The 17147-nt window shown below is 42.1% G+C and overlaps 1 protein-coding gene and 1 non-coding gene across 8 annotated transcripts in view; both read left to right on the top strand.

Annotated features, from left to right (window-relative positions):
- The first annotated feature begins 664 nt into the window (after positions 1-664).
- Positions 665-17147, top strand: part of LOC117272067 (anoctamin-8) — a 30794-nt gene continuing 14311 nt past the window's right edge. For all 7 annotated transcript variants that reach the window (XR_013492451.1, XR_013492447.1, XR_013492452.1 and 4 more), the window contains exons 1-8: positions 665-1054; positions 6903-7013; positions 10742-10874; positions 13161-13299; positions 13481-13577; positions 13741-13857; positions 13997-14124; positions 16065-16226. Coding sequence is in view for 1 of the 7 variants with exons in the window: in XM_033650791.2 (XP_033506682.2) it covers positions 853-1054; positions 6903-7013; positions 10742-10874; positions 13161-13299; positions 13481-13577; positions 13741-13857; positions 13997-14124; positions 16065-16226 (1089 nt within the window). In the remaining 6 variants the exon portion in view is untranslated. The remainder of the gene's footprint in view (positions 1055-6902; positions 7014-10741; positions 10875-13160; positions 13300-13480; positions 13578-13740; positions 13858-13996; positions 14125-16064; positions 16227-17147) is intronic.
- trnak-cuu (transfer RNA lysine (anticodon CUU)) lies at positions 16731-16803 on the top strand. Its single transcript has one exon. It is a non-coding gene; the product is annotated as a tRNA-Lys (tRNA).

Here is a 17147-nt window from a genome sequence, read left to right as displayed (position 1 = left end):
TATTGCTGTTCTGTCAGTGGACTTTCACGTCTACATATGACATAGGCATGGTTACATGCTTTGTGTCTTTTTAAGATACACTTACATTGTCACCGGAAATGTACAGTTTCTGTCCGTTAGATGCATGCAGTCTTTTTCAAAATGCACTTACAACGTTGATAAAACACCTCATATTTATGGTCATTTCCTTGTGCAACAAAAGCATGTGGTTCGGTTTAGAAAAAAAAATCATGGTTTGGCTCAACATTGACACGAGAAGCGAACACCGGGCTCTCAAGTTGGAAGTCCAGGGTTTGCTGGATGGACAGGCTGCCCATCCTCACCACTAGATGGCACTAAAGCTCCCTAAATCTTCCACACTGCTCCTTTAACATGAGTTCCTCAGAATCACTCCCAAGGTCCCGTTTTCTTCCCAACATAGTGGGTGAGGGCCCACTCTTTCTACAGTCTCCCCCACCCCGCGGGCCCCCTGTACTTCCTGCCCTGTGCATATTTTTACGCCCCTGTCATGTAGACCAGCAGCGTCAGATTTGTCCAGATCAATATAATCGTGGGCATGGGCGCCTGAATCACCTGCAGCTCTGCATTTGCAGCTCCAACACATATGTCAGTGTTTATAAGACCTGTAGCCCGCGAGGTGTTCCCCTCAACTGTGTCGTCACCACCCAGTCACGACTGGTGCGCGCGTGTACAGCCTATTCCATGATCATGTTCCTCCTCCTCCTCCTACTCTATCAGATACACTAGGGTTTCCCTTTACATGCGACGGCCATGCAATAAAAGCAGAGTCCTCCGTGCAGTGCGGTTTTGCAGCTCCTCCATCACCACCTGGAGTATTCGTGCACCACCACCATGCAAGCGGCGGGCACCGGAGCAGCTGATACCGACGCTACTGTAAACGGTAGCAGCAGCAGCACCGCAGACGTCGACGACAGCGACGGGGCAGGGGAGAGGATGGAGAGGACGGTGCCAAGCGAGCAGCAGGACAGGACCAACAACCAGCAGCAGCAGCAGCAGCAGCAGAAGACGTCCTTATCACCATCCGGAGTGCTCGGTGAGTGTCACAGAAAAACGGTGAGAATACTGACTGTGTCTCGGGAGCGCGCAGCGGGGATGTGAGGAAGATGTGTTTTGTGTTCATTTGCAAAAAAAAAAAAGAGATGGGGATAAAGAGATTAAGCTGCTGTGCATGGACAATATGGTGCAGTCACTGACGCTTGATAGACTTCACTCCACTGAATGAGTCACAGAAGAGGTCAATCGTTTGTGATTGGGTTTTGATGTCGGTGCGTCTTTTCGTTTTCCCGCTACATAGTGCGCATTCCGATTGAGGCAGGCCCGGGAAGAGTCAGGCTGTAGTGGTCCACAGGTGCATGCAGGAGTCACATGCAGCCAGCGGAGGTGCATGTCCCGGCGGCCTGTGCTACACTTTGAAGAGAGTAAAGATTGTGTTGCAGGCTCAGATGTCAGTGTCCGGTTTGTCTCAGGTGTTGAGGACTGGACAGGAGGAGTATCTCAGAGGTGAGTAAGCAGATGACTGGTTATTTTTGGAAATGCATTAAGAGGATTATGAAGCAGCACTGAAAATTAATGTTACTTCTGGGGGCTCTGAGATTACACATTATGTTCCAGGGCCCCTGTCCATGTCTGCCCGCCCCCCTCCTGAAATGTTGAGTTTATGCTCATCCAGCATTTCTGACAAAGAGGACAGACTCAGGCAGGGTCTGGTCATCTGGGTGTGATCTTATAACCTTTACAGTCTTAACCTGAGCAATGTCACTGCAGTGGTCGCTTTCATTTGCATCTTGACTTCAAGCCAACCAATGTTAACACCCTGGGCAACATCTCAACCAAACTTTTGTGACTCAGGATAGGTGATGTAGGTGTACAAAATATAATATGCTCGTAATTACACTTTCACGCCCTCTCTTATCATGGGTGGATCATAAGACACTGGGCCCCTGGGCACAGGTAGACAAAAGGCCGCACTATCTCTACTACACAGGGTGTGATGGTTTTTCCTCTTTTTTTTTCAATTTTTTGAGTTTTATTTGTTGTTGTTTTGTGTCTCTTTGTAGTCACAATGCATCTTCTTGGGGTTTTGCATTTCTTTATGGTCATATTTTGTCTCTCTGAGGTAATTTTGCATTTCCTTCTGGGCACTTTGTTTCTCTTTTAGCTAATTTTGTATCTTTTTTTGGTCATTTTGTGTCTCTGAGGTAATTTTGTATCATTTATGGTCATTTTGTGTCACCTTTAGGTAATTTTGTGTCTCTTTGAGGTCATTTTTGTGTCTTACTGGTCATTTTTGTGTCTTACTGGTCATTTTATGACTCTTTCAGGTGATTTTGTTTGTTTTTTGGGTCATTTTGTGTCGCCTGTAGGTAATTTTGTGTCTCTATGAGGTAATTTTATGTCTCTTTCTGGTCATTTTTGTCTCTTACTGGTCATTTTATGACTCTTTGAGGTAATCTTGGGTCTCTTTCTGGTCATTTTGTGGTTGTTTTGCCTGTTATTTTAGTTATTCTGTGCCTCTTTGCAGTTCCTTCCCATCTTTTGTAGTCAGTTTAAGTCTCTCCTTGGTTGGTATGTGTTAATTTGAGTGACATTTTGCAGGTGAAGGCCAGTGGGCCCATTCAGTAATCCATCTAGGTCTCTTGCATCTGCCTCAACAACATTAGTGCGATTATATGCTTTGTGCCTGTGGTTTACTTGAACGAGTGATCATCATGCAGAAAGATAAATGATTATTCTAGAATAGATATTTAAAGTGCGAAAGAAAACAGGATGTTTTTAAGAACACTTGTTGGTGTTGTGTGATGAACTCAGTCTGCCAGCTGTGACATGAAGTGGAATGCACTATGTTGGATGAGATGACCGTGTATCAAGATTAAAATATCAGATTTACCTTGACATAGTCTTTCGTATAAATAAGTGCATTGATTTTCTGTTTTCTTGTTGGCTCACTGCGACATAAATATTTTTGTTATTACAGTGTGACTGGTTAAAGACTGTGGGCTTTTTGTTGATTGGTTGGTTGAACTTCTTGGTAGATTGATTGTTCAGTAAATTTAGACACTCAGACATTATTGAAAAATGTGATATGAGCCGGGCTGGCAAGACATTCATAATGTTGATAATTCAATAAATGAAACCGAGTGAAAAAATAAAATAATGGATGTAGCCTCTGTGATGTCACCTGTTGGTTTGTGGACTCCCATTTTGAAGCTTGAGTATGGCATTTCGGCAGTTGCCTTTTTTTATTTTTATTTTTTTGGAGCCAGAGGTGGCCATGTTAAGACACTTGACTGGAGCTGTGGAGGAGCGAGGGGTAGATTTGACTCATAAGCCCTTTTTCCACAGAGATAGTGCTATAGGGCAGTACTACAGTATGCCAGCATTGCAGCATTGGCCTCTAGTGTGACATATAACATATGCATCAGCAGCGCTCTATAAACAATAACAATGACATGGCATGGCATGACAGCAACATTATTGTCCTTGTTATATGGCAGCTGATCTCGTCCTCTGCTCGGAGGGTAAGGAGCTCTCAGACCTCATTGTCTTCCCAAAGTGCGAACATTCTCGGCTGTTCTTCTTCTTTAAGTTAGCTGCTAGCTGCTATCAGCTACTTTTTAAATCTTCTGTGGCGGGTTGTACGTATAACACATTATCAAAACGTCACAGCACTGCTGCCCTGGCTGTCCCTTTTACACAGACATTCTTTCAGCACTGTTACTACCTCCATTCCAGACTCAGAGGCAGGACAAGTCTGCAGCCCCTATTCCACGATCATACCTTTTATACATAATGGTAAGGCGGCAAAACGGCATGATATTCCTGCCCTGAACAGGCAGTGTAAAAGGGGCTATAGACTGAAATGACACCCCGTGTGACCAGTGATTCCCAACTGGTGGGTCTTGGTCCAAAAGTGGGTCTCGGGTCCATTCTGAATGGACCGCAAGTGACTCACGAACATATCAAGTTTGTAAAAAACACACTTTATTTTCAAGCACAGTAAATTTCTGGCACAGAGCTTTTACTTTGAAGAGCTGTTCCTTGCTGTAGAGTGAGTAATTAACAGACAGCTACATGACAGAGACAGCAAACTAGCTCAACGACATGGCCAAACGCAAGTATGACGCTCAATATGTTGGACTGTGTGGACCAGTTGGGAATCACCGCCGTAGATGGCCTGTCATTCAAAGTGGCCCCATTCTTAACTTTGTGTAACTTAAGCTTTAATTAAATCTGAACAGGTGAGTTATATAAAACTTAAAGCTATAGTTGGTAATCCTGTTCAGAAACACTTTTTGTTATAGTGGGTGAAATGGTCCTTCCATCCTGAGAGTAGTCAATACATAATGTGTTCAGAAAAAGGAAAGAAAAAAATCCGACCTCTGTGGCAGCTGCAGGCCTGTAAAAACTCTGACCAATCCCTGCCTCTCGGTGCGAGTGGAAAGAACCAATCAGATGTCCCGTCCTGCCCGAGCCCCCCTCTGTCCCTCCCTCCTCCCTGCGCGCACTCATCACGTGTCACCGTTGCTGGAAATATTCAGCACACTCCTCAGCAGAAATACCGAGTTAGCAGGAGTTTGCTGAACAGTGGCAGCGAAAATGCAGCCAAAAGTACCACTTCCAGTGTTACTTGTAACGGCTCACCCCGCTAAACAGGCTAAGAAAAGAAAGTTGGAGGCAGAAAAGGCTGCGACGAAAAAGGCTTTGGATAAAGCGAGAGGACAAACCAGAGTCAACCAACATCGCAGCTTTTGAACGGTGGAGACAACTGAGGGAGCTGAAGGGCGTGAAAAGTGATGCAGAGGTTGCTGTCTTTCTGTTAGACAGGTAATTATTTGTTTTGCTTCGGGGGATTTGTTATTTTCATGAAATATGTAACGTTAGCCAACTTAGCTACTTTTGTAGCTCGTATTAGCCCAATGCTAACATTAGCTTCTCTGTTGGTGTACTGCAGGATGCGCGTTCAAGTTTGTGGGGGTGTGGCTTTGGACGGAGCACTGACGAGAGGGGGAGGAGGGGGTGGAGCTCAGAGGAGGTACCACTTTCAAATCTTGCTAGCTCTCCAACATTACCAACTATAGCTTTAAGCTTCTGTACAGTTGTCATGAAGGGGGAATTCGCTATAAGACCAAAACTGTTTATTGAACCAGGCTGTAAACATGTTTATTTCTGCTGTATATTTGGGTATTTTATTATGAGGGTCTGTGGGGATTGACTGGCTTTTGGAGTCAGCCTCAAGTGGCCATTCGAGGAACTGCAGTTTTTGGCACTTCCATACTAGCTTAATTTACAAGCCTTGGAGGTTGCGGCTTGGTGCTTTTACCGTTACACACGTTATAAATATCGTGAGCAAAGACTAAGTAAGACCTGCACACTGCTGCCACAAAAGTTGAATAAAGATGTTTGATCCAAGTAGGATTGAAATGTTTTTATGTTTGTTTATGGCAAGTTATATGTCAAGCTTCACAGCTGATGTTCTCAGTGTTGGACTGGGTCTGACTTAGAAACAGCTTTGTATCATAAATTCTGAAGCATGATTAATTATTAATGATATTTTCTGAAAAATCCATGACGCAATTAAAAGCAATAACAATCAATTTATTGCCTAGCCTAATAGGAGGCTTCATAGATTGCGACCTAGGGCAACAAGGAAGAATAAAAAAGACATCTAGTATTCAGCATATCCAAGTTCTTTGGTCTGAACTAGCTCTGCTGCAGAGTCATATTAAATCATCTCATCATACATGGGAATGATGTGCTGCTGCCTGCATGTCAGATATATCTACACATCTTGTGGCCTTAATGAGCATTGATGTCAGAGAGACAATCACTTTGAAGTGTTTGAAACATACAGCAAGTGCAAGACAAAGAAAAAAAAGCTGTCAGTGTTGGTGACTTGGCTTCTATTACATCATTATGTCACACACACACACACACTTTGGCACACACACACACACACACACACACACACAAGCAGTCAAACACAGTTTAATCAGCAGAATTGCTCAGTGATTTATACATCTCATTATATTTCTAAAAGCATCTCCGCATAAACTCTGCTGCACAATAACACGGTAACACGATCCTGCTGAATTGTTCCCTGACAGTACATTAAGTGTTTAATACTGAGTTGGCGTGTAGGTGTCAAACACAGTACAGGAAGAGAGATGTGACAGAAGCAGCTCTCTATAGGAGGGATAAGGCGTGTTGAAAGTAGGTGATGTGATAATGCAGTTACGCCACAGAACGTGATGTCCTGATCACAGACACGTACTGAAAGAGTGTCACAGGGCGGTTCGGCAAACAATAAAGATATCAGTCACTCACTGCCGGGGTCTATTGTGGCTGTGTGTGACGGAGAGTGCGACTTTTGAGCGAGAACCAACGTGTGAAAAAGGAAGCTGCAGAAGTGATGACTGCAGAGCTGTAGCGTGGGGTAGCACTGCTGCGAAGGCCTGCTGCTTTGTCTACGTTTAATGGTTTTAGAGACCGACTTGAAAAACTAGCTTGTTAATATTTACACTTCACCCGGTTTACAGATCTGTTTGTTTACAGCATATGCAGCGCAGTCAACCTTCACGCTGGCTGAACAAATATTTTGAACATTTTGGTCCTTTCTTCTTATCCCCCAACGTCTCCATGACAGAGCAAAAAATAGGAAAGGACGGAAAATATGGTGAGGAAAATACATCAGTGATGAATGGCAGAGCGATGCTAATGACTAACCTGTCATCTGTGTCCTTGATCACCCTGATGAAAAAATATCACCATCTGTCTGTCCCCCTTTTTCTCTCACACGCACTCCGTCTGACCCTCTTTGTCATTTATTCTCTGTAATCATTTTAAACTTTATTAACTCCTGCTGCCCGTCTTTTTTCTTCTAGATAAATTGTTCGGGAAGCGCCTCTTGCAGGCCAGACACTACATTATGTCTCGTAAGTCCTGGCTGAAGATGGTGCCCACTGAAAACTGTGATATCCTGATGACATTCCCAGGTACGTTTTGCTCCGGGCTGTTCGTCCTGTGATGAATCCCTCACTGTAGAGAGAACGGTGCATCCTCATTAAGTGTCTTTGGCACTCAGACGCATGACTGGGACTTAAAAGGATCCCTGGGGACAATTAGATCTCATCCATTTACTGTACCTGTATCTACAGATCTGCAGTGTCTTTTAAACTGCGGCTCTTGGCATCAGCGTGTGACTTGGACGCATTTCATCAAACGACACTGAACAAAATATAAATGCAACTCTTTTGTTTTTGCTCCCATTTTTCATGAGTTGAAACAAAAGGTCTGATAGTTTTCTATGCACACAAACTGCACACATTTGTTCACAAAACCCGTGTTAGTGAGCACTTTGCCAATGTAATCCATCCACCTGTCAGGTGTGGCATATCAAGGTGCTGATTAAACAAAATCATTTCCTCCACAGGTGTGTCTTAGTCTGGTCACAATAAAAGGCAGCTCTAGAATGTTCCTTTTATCGCACAAAGCAGTGACACAGATGCCGCAAGTTTTTGTTTTTTTGGCATTTTTGTGCTTTATTGATAGTGACAGACAGACATGAAAGAGGGGAGGGAGGGAAGGACCTGCAGCAAAGGGCCCTGAGCCGAATTCTAACCTTGGCTGCTGCGGTAAGGACTCAGCCTTCATGGCACACGCTCTATCTGGTGAGCTACCGGGGCACCCCAGACGTTTTAAAGTTTTGTGGGAGCGTGCCATTGGCATGCTAACTGCAGGACTGTCCACCAGAGCTGTTGCCTGTAAATTGAATGTTCATTTTACTACCATGAGCTGTCCCCAGTGTCATTTCTAAGAATTTGGCAGCACATCCAACTTGTTTAGTGAGACGGCCAGTTTCTGACAGTTGGTGCAGAAATTCTTCAGCTGTGTAAGCCACCTGTTGCATCAGCTGTCGGGCGGCTGGTCTCAGACAATCTTGCAGGTGAAGAGGCTGGATGTGGAGGGTCTTAGCTTCAGTGGTTACACATAGTCTGCGGTTACGAGGATGGTTGGATGTACTGCAAAATTCTCGGAATCAACATTGGAGTTGGTTTATGGGAGGAAAATGAACATTTAGTTCATGGCAACAGCTCATGTGGACAGTCCCGCAGTCAGCCTGCCGCTGGCACGCTCCCTCAAAACTTCATCTGTGGCATCATACTGTGTGATTAAACTTGATATTTTAGGGTGCTGTCAGACCTAGAGTTGTCTTGCTTATGTCCGAATCGGGGACTAATTTTGTCACAAAGTTGAAGGGCTGTACCCAAATATTCGAATATTCGTTTCTGTGGGTAGGTATTCGTTATGAAAATTTGGTATTCGATATTCGTTTTTTTATTTACTTATTTATTTATTTTATTTTATTTTTTTAACATATTTTTTTGGTGCTAAATGTAGTCTTTTTGTTGTTGGTAAATGTAGGTTATCAATAAAAATATTAGTGGTAGAGCAGGCGCCCCACGTACAAGGCTTCGAATCTCCCCCCTTCACACTTACCTGTCCTGTCCATTACAGGCAGAATGGCCAAAAAAATATCTTAAAAAAAAAAAATCAAAACTTTTAAATTGCATTGTTAAAAATGTGAAAATATAGTATAGCCTACCAACTGAGCTTGTGCGCACGGCACGCTCGAGCGCATCCTTCTGAGGCTGTGGATCAATGCCAAGTTTTACCACTTTATCACTATTCCCTCTAACTTGTAGCTGTTTTTTCGTTATCTTTTGAATTTAATATGAATTATGGAACCGTTTTTGTCAACGTTTGTTTCCCCCGTTTTGTACAATAAATTATTGTTTAAAGTTTCAACAAGTTTCTTTTGGAGTGTGTGACACAAGTGCGTTTTGAAAACGACCGCGGACTGTCACCTGCTCAACGCATCAGTACCTTCGGATGCCATGACAGTAATAGCCAATAATGTCAAAATATCATTGACAGACCGATTTAACAGACGATCACTGCTGCCCGACCCGCAGGTCCATTTGCGGGTCCCGCGGGTTACGGGTCGACCCGCGCATCACTACTCAGCTCAGTCTATAAAGGCTGTACACACAACAGTAGGCTATAGACATTATATTCTATTCAGGCCGGCAGAACCAGCAGCGGATCGGCTCTGCTGATTCAGCATTGCTGATTAACCATTTTATTGCAGCACAGAGTGTCTGTCAGCAACCAATTACTTGCAGAGGCTTCCTACAACTTGTTTCAATGGTTCCGATTTAATCAGAAGACAAATTAAAGAGGATGACTAGCCAATATGAAAATCAAAAGAAAGCATAGAATAATGTACTGAAGGAGACTGTTGTGCCATCACATGTTTTGTGGTTTGAGAGCAAAGATCCGGTCGCCGCTGTGCAAAACTCCGCAATACAATTAGGTCTGAAAAAACCCCGCAGTCCTGCAGTTGGTTCAGATCCAGGTCGGAACACGTTCTCACCACAAATGAACCGCACCAGAGTTTGTTTGTAACCGGACCGAGACCACCTCTTCAAGAAGGTCTCGGTCCGGTTGTTTTGGTGAGCACCCGAGTGTGATTGCTGTGTTCACACCCACCCAAAGGAACCACACTTAGGTGGCAAACAAACTTGAGTTCGACTGAACCGAACCAAACAGGGCAGGTGTGAAAGCACCCTTTAGAGTGGCCTTTTATTGTGACCAGTCCAAAGCATCATCAGTCTATGGAAACAAAGGAATAATAGATAGATAGATAGATAGATTGGTCGTAGTGTAATACACACAGACAGTATACTGCGTGCAGTTGGCTGAATCTGCTGGAATTAGTCTGGGTTGTCGCTCGCCTTCTCAACCTATAGAAAAAATGTTTGTGATATATGTAGACAGGGATTTAATGGCAGTGACCTTTTCTTATCACTGTCACCCCACTGCTTCTGGGCCTTTCTGCCAGGGCCATGAGGGATGGCTTAGGTTCAGCCTCTTTATGCAGCAACAAACTCATAATTTCCTGCCTTTGGCAAACATGTAGGGCTGAACCAAATGTCATTTCTTTTACGTTCAGTGCTTCTATTGATTGCTGATCGATTGTTTTCGAATGAAGCTCAGAATGTCTGTCATCATATTTTATGTCGTCAAACCCCCTAAAAAATCCTTAAACAAAATTCTCAATTTGAATAAAGTGATTGATTGGATGAAATTAGTTTTTGTTAATTAAATGGATAAATGTAATTTATATTGCTGTTAGACCGCCCCATTAATACAGGTGCATGCCTTCTTTTGTATGCGGCTAGCAGGAGATTTGTGATCGCAGTGAAAATGTTGTTTTTTAAAAGCCAAACGCCAACAAATATGGTTTTAAGCAGAGTATTCTGTCAGATAAAATCATGTTGTGAATTTTGGAAATGATTATCTTGAGCTTTACAACTCTCTCAGATATTGAAAACGCTTGGATCACACGAGTTGGAAACGATCCTATCCTACACAGCCAACACTCAAATCTAATTCTACAAATAGTGTTATACAAATAATATTAGTGTAGCCTAAACTTTATCTGCAACTATGCAGAAATACCAAGTTTAAACAGAATGAATAGACATGCAAAAAAACTGTGCAGTATTAGAATGTTGATTTAGAATTTGAACCATGTTATGAACGAAGCATCAAACATTCGGTACATCCCTACAAACAAAGCAATTTAAGTTTTAAAGTATGTATTTGATGCTCATATTTACCGTGGAACGTAAAATAAAACCGTTTTTTCTCCCTCCAGATACAATCGATGATCACACTCTGCTGTGGCTCCTGAATCAGATTCGTGTCGGAATCCCACAAGTCAGCATTCAGGTTCGGCAGCACAAACACACCCAGGCACACGCCTTCTTCATCACGACAACATTTGAGAAGTAAGACTCCCAAACTCACTCTCTGACTGTGCATGCATGTGTGGGCACTTGTGTTTCTGTCTTTGTTTGGACTTATTTAAGTGAAGACACTTAGCTAGTCCTCACTTATCTGAGTGGCTGATCAGTGCTGGTACTTTATTTTAGGTCTGAGGTCAGAGTAACGGTTAGTCATGGTGATTTGAATATTATTCCTTGGTCAGTGGAAACATTTCACGTCAGTATTAAACTGCATCGGGGTGCAGCAAAACTGCTTGACTGAAGTCAAGTTAAACCCAGTTTTACAGCTGTAAATTTCCAAAACAAACATAAGCATGTGTGTATTTATGTGTATATTGCATGCGTTTGGCAAAAGACAATACACGGATATGGTTATGGATGTTTTATTAAGACTGTTAAAAAGTCTGGCAAATTAAAGAATAGTTCAACATATTAGGAGATGAGCTTATTCACTTTCATGCAGAGAGTTCAATGAGGAAATTGATACCACTCTCATGTCTGTACACTCAGCAAGAATCTACAACCAGGGATGGTCAGCGTAGAGTGGGAACATTCAAAATTCAGCAGTTTCAGCATGTTACATTTGTGTTTTTGCACGGATTAGACAAATTAGTTTTAATGTGTTAATCAGTGAGCTTTAGAGGTGCTGGTAGAGACATTTTTTACCTTCAGGCTGAGCTGATTCGGTCTGTTTCCAGTCTTTATGCTAAGCTAAGCTAATCAGCTAACAGCTCTGACTTTATATTTAATGCGCAGACATGAGAAGGGGTGTAAGAAAATACTGATATACTTGAGTATCGCGATTTTATGTCTTATGATATTGTGATAGATTCTCAAAAACACTGTATGGATTTTGAATGAATAGTTTAATGGCAGTGGTTTATCTTGTGTTGGGTTTAAACCCAATGTAACAAGACATTGCTAGTGTTTTATAGGGAGTGTACAAGGAGTGCTCTGCTTTAACCACATAAAAATGTAAAGTTTTTAAACTCAGATTTTATGCAGATGGTGGTGTGTTTTATTTTTAAAAAATCGCATCATATTGCCTTGCTTACAGAACCGCAATATATTGCAAAATATTGATTAGAGATGGACCGATTTATTGCTTGCTTGCTTGCTTGGTATTGGCTGATATTTGCCTTGTTGACTGTCATCAGCCAATTGGCAAATAAGATGACTTGGCCGATGTTATTCTGTTGTGTCACGTTAATTTTGTGCAGGCTAAAAAGCAGGGCTCGAGACTAACGGCATCCCATCGCCTGGGGACAATAGAAAACATGTTTGGGATGAACAGAGATTCTCCTGAACAGAAGCAGTAAACTCACCATCAGCGCATCAGAGGACACACCTTATTGTTTCCCTGATAATGCTACTTTCATTGTGAACAACAAATCCTTGTTAAAATCATCAGGAGGAGAGCTAGTTAGTGTTAGCTGTTAGCAGCCAGTGGAGCTAACAGCTAATGGAGAACGCACTGAGTTGCATTATGATGAGTTCAAGCTCCATTAAGTTAAAATAACTTCTGGGCGAAGGTAGATAAGAACTTTTTTATGATTAGGGGTGTAATGATATATGGATCCTAATTGATATGATAATGATTCAATGATCCAATATCATTGATGCAAAGTAAAAACATCGAAACATATCACCATCTTCAAGATACGCCTTCATTTTGAAATTCCCATGTCGCGCTTGTGTTTTAATTTCATCCAAGTGTACCTCTCTCCTGAATATTAAGACAGGACAAGCAGCTTAATGCCAGGTAGATAATAGCAAACAGCCAAAAACAAAGAGACAATGAGGATATTTACTGAAATCATTGTATCGTGGCAGACTTCATGATATCAGGAAAATCATATTGTCAAAAAGAATCAATGTATTATTGTAGGGTGATGACACTTGTGATTTACACCCCTATTCATGATGTGTTCAAATGTAACCTTGTAAAAGGTAGGCTTTGGCGAGAAACTTTCAGTGCATCCCTTATATTGAATCATAACCCCTCTATCATGATACATATTGTATCGCCAAATACTGCCAATCCACAGCCCCACACATGAGAGACGTATCAACATTTTGTCTCCCAAAATGTCAAACTGTCCTTCAAGCACGCTTCAGAAAATCCTGAATGAGTTATCATCCCGTTACCGTTGTGCATGTGTCACAGTTTGTTGTGTGTGACTTAATGCACTTAATCTTTCAAACATCTGCAGTCCAGCAGCTACACAGTGTCGGTGCTCCATCATGTTTAATCCTGCTGCTCTTTTACCCCTCTCTCCTCACCCTCAGCTTACTGCGGGGAGCCGAGCAGATGGGCATGCACAAGGTCGTCAAACCGCAGTTTGGCGGCGGGATGCGGCGCTTTTCCTGCGAGGAGGACAACATCTATGAGAACATAGAGAGCGAGCTCTGCTTTTTTACATCGCAGGTTAGAGGTCTAAACTGTGGAGGGTGTGAGCTGTATGTAAAAGCTGTTTTAATGAGATACATAATGTTACTTTGGTTATTAAAGATTCTTTTTGTCTGTCTTATACTGTTATATTTCAGGAAATAAATATCTACATTTTATACTCATATTTTCTTTCTCTCTATGACTGTAATGTTTTCAGGAGCGTCAGGGCATCATCAAGTACTGGCTGGACAATCTGCGAGCCAAACAGGGGGAGGTGCTCCACAACATTCACTTCCTGGAGGGACAGCCAATCAGTAAGCTGTCGTCATTATGATTGAACTTTTTTGATGCTGTTTTTTTTCTCACTCGTATATCTTAAAGCCTCAGTGCTTTGTGCAGGAGGTTTTATGTATAACGTTACATGTTCAGATATCACTTTAGATACCATGTGAAAGTTTCACGATCTGTTCTCTGTAGTTCCAGAGCTGGAAGCTCGAGGGGTGATCCATCAAATGTTTCCTCTCCACGAGCAGAGGATCCTCAACCAGCTGATGACATCATGGGTCCAGGCTGTGTGTGAGAGGCAGCCCCTGGGTGCGAGACTGTTTATACCAAGTCACATTCATTAATGCTGTAAAATAATGAGTGTGTTGTTAATGTAACTGTTTGAGACATGATCATTTTTCTTCTCAGAGTCTAATAAGAGCTGTTTGTATTGTCATCTGCTGTGTAGACGATATCTGTGACTACTTTGGAGTGAAGATCGGCATGTATTTTGCCTGGCTGGGTTTCTACACTAACTCCATGCTGTACCCTGCTGTCATTGGCTTTCTGCTCTGGATACTCGCTGAGGCTGACCAGGTACCTGACACGTCTTCTATAACAAGATTTGTTATCTTTTTAAGCACATGAAATATTGCTGAATATAACTGTGTCTCAGCGCCCTGCATAATAAGACAAAGGACACAGAAAATTATAAGATAATGAACCCAAGGACAAGGCGTGGAGCAGCATCGACAAACAACACGGAGGCTCTGTAGTCGGAAATAAGACAAGACAGCAAACTTTATTACTCCTTTTAACCTTGACAAAGGCAGCGCATAGTGGATCCACTCCTTCAGTTCTTACCTTTCACAATAAAAGCCCTCGACATATAAAATGTGTAACACTTTACTCATACATTCTACTCAAACTTTTTATTGAACAAGTGTTGCCTCTGTTGCAAATTCACATTGCTGCAAATATGAGTAGTTTTGATGTAAAATATTCTTAGCTGAGCATTACACGTTTTATTCATTACGCCTTCAGAGTAAAGGCCCTATGACTAGGGGTAGGGGAAAAAAATTGATAAAGCATAGTGTAGTGGCTTTCAGCAAAACTAAATGTTTAAACAAGCCACTGAGGGGCAAACGGGTGAACTTGTTCCCAACATGTGTTCTGAGCTGACAAACCAATAAATATACAATACAATATATGCATGCTCACCATTCAGTTTTACATGCCAGTACTTCATGCTTTTTGACCAAAACACGGTCAAAAAGTGTTTGCTTCCCACTCCACACACCTGACTCTATTAGAATAATATAATCAATTGCTTTTCCAGTCCACTCGATACATTTTACTGCTGCAAAAAATGGCTGGGGTAAAATGAACAGACTGAAAACTTTATCTTATTAGTTAAAACCATTGATGTTGACAAAGTTTTTCTCTGGTGACATAATTTACAGTTGAAGAAAGGTTATAAATGGCAATATATTTTATCGCAATACTCAGCATATCGCAACATGTTTAAAATCCCAATAATATAGTACCGTGACTTAAGTATCATGATAGTATCATATAGTGGATCCTATGGTGATCCCCACCCCATACTCAAATATATAAAACAAACCTAAAAAGTTTTTTAAAACAACAAAGTCTGTAACAAATAAAATAAAAAATTTAATCAGCGTATGCTCAAACACAAAGACGCTCAAAGCCAAAAATATTTTCTCAAGTACAGGAGTGACTGAATGATGATTCTGTGTGTGTGAACACTTCATTAATGAAACTTCCTATCTTTGTTCTAAACTTCAGGTGCTTTCCGTATTGCATACTTTTTCTTTTTACTTTCAGTATGTACTACAGCTGCTCTTAAAATGTGTGTACTGTTGCATGTAGGACATACTATTATCTATTATCTCATAACATTACGCCAGAAAAGCATGCTCGGACCTGATGTAGTAGAACATCCTGGTATTTTTGGCATACTGCATTTGACATACTATGTATTGGGACATACTAAATATTTCTCTGGCATACTATATAGTATGATAGTGTAGGTATTAGAACGCACAGTTTGTTTCGGATTATACTGGCATTTATCTGAATCTTCAGACTCTCGAGTGAACAGAGAACACACACAGTTACATGGAGTTTTCCTCTGTTCTCTTGAGTGAAAATATAATTAGCTTTGTTGCCTTGTTTTCTTTTTAATCTCTAAAATCCAGATTCCAGCACAGATGTTCTCTTGTCTTATGTCAAGATGATGATTTGTTGATTTGGTGAATTTGCAGAAACTAATCAATCAAAAAAAGGAAATATTACTGAAAATCACTGAGATTTTGTCTGTTTTGTTGTCTGTGCTCGTACATTTTATATTATTTCCTTTGTGTGCTTTGTAAAGACAAGAATAGAGATTCACAGCACGTAGTACCTACACAGAAAAACAGTACCGGCTTTGGCAACTGAAAACTGCCTGGCACGATCGTACTCTCAAAGGTTATATAAGTATCTTTTGATTCTCTCATGCTCGCTCACAGACCAGCCAGGATATCTGCTGTGTGGTTTTTGCCCTCTTCAATGTTGTGTGGGCGACGCTGTTTCTGGAGCGCTGGAAGAGGCGAGAGGCGGAGCTGGCCTACAGGTGGGGCACCCTGGACACCCCCGCAGAGTCCTTGGAGGAGCCCAGGCCGCAGTTCAGGGTGAGGATTGTTACTGAAATTTGAGCATAGTGCGTGAATGAACAAAGCAGCTGCTGTTTTGTTGTGGTGTACAAAAGGTTTTGTTCACCACCAGCTGTATTTGCTCAGATCTACTCCCAAACATTCACAGTCACTTGTCAACAGAGCGGCAGATTTCTCACCAAGTGTCCTGCATCAACTGTCACATTACATAGAGTATATTCTCATATTTCAATATACCAACTCCACTGTCCTGCAGTGTTTGTCAGTCTGGCTGAGTGGTTTATCAGCAAGCAGTTGCGCAACTCTACCGTGGCTGGAACAGCTCACAATACCAGGAAATGTGATCGTTATGTTTACAAGAGGAGTGTGTCTTCATACTCCACGTGCTCTCAGAGAGGAGGGGAGCAGGCGGCCTCTCTCCCGCCCCCCCACCACCTCTTGTTGCGTGGAGTGAATAGAAAATTGGGGGGAGGGGATATGGGTGACCCGTTTGAAAAGGCATGTGGAAATGGGGTGAAACATGCCCGGCTAGCTCAGTCGGTAGAGCATGAGACTCTTAATCTCAGGGTCGTGGGTTCGAGCCCCACGTTGGGCGATAGTGTTTTGGAGAGGGACTTCTGGCCAGAACAACATGGTAAGTAAGAGTATGACTGATAGGAAAGAAGATGTGGTATGTGGTCCACCACAATCACATCTTGAATGCATGTCAGCTCCTAAAGAAAGCTGTAAAGACAGAGCAGCTATATCAATGTAATACTCCAGACTGTATAAAAATGATTGTAGCCATGTTGTCACCCACTGGTTTGTAGAATCTTATTTGGAAGCCTCAAATTTGGCATTCTGGCTGTCACCATCTTGGATTTTTGGAGCCAGAAGCAGGGTTTGGTACACATTAATTTATTTGTGGTGCACCACCACAACATTAGCATGTGCTGCCAC

This window comes from Epinephelus lanceolatus, chromosome 12 (assembly GCF_041903045.1).
Source record: "Epinephelus lanceolatus isolate andai-2023 chromosome 12, ASM4190304v1, whole genome shotgun sequence".
In the NCBI taxonomy this organism is placed as follows: Eukaryota; Metazoa; Chordata; class Actinopteri; order Perciformes; family Serranidae; genus Epinephelus; species Epinephelus lanceolatus.
This window is presented reverse-complemented; position numbering and strand designations above follow the sequence as displayed.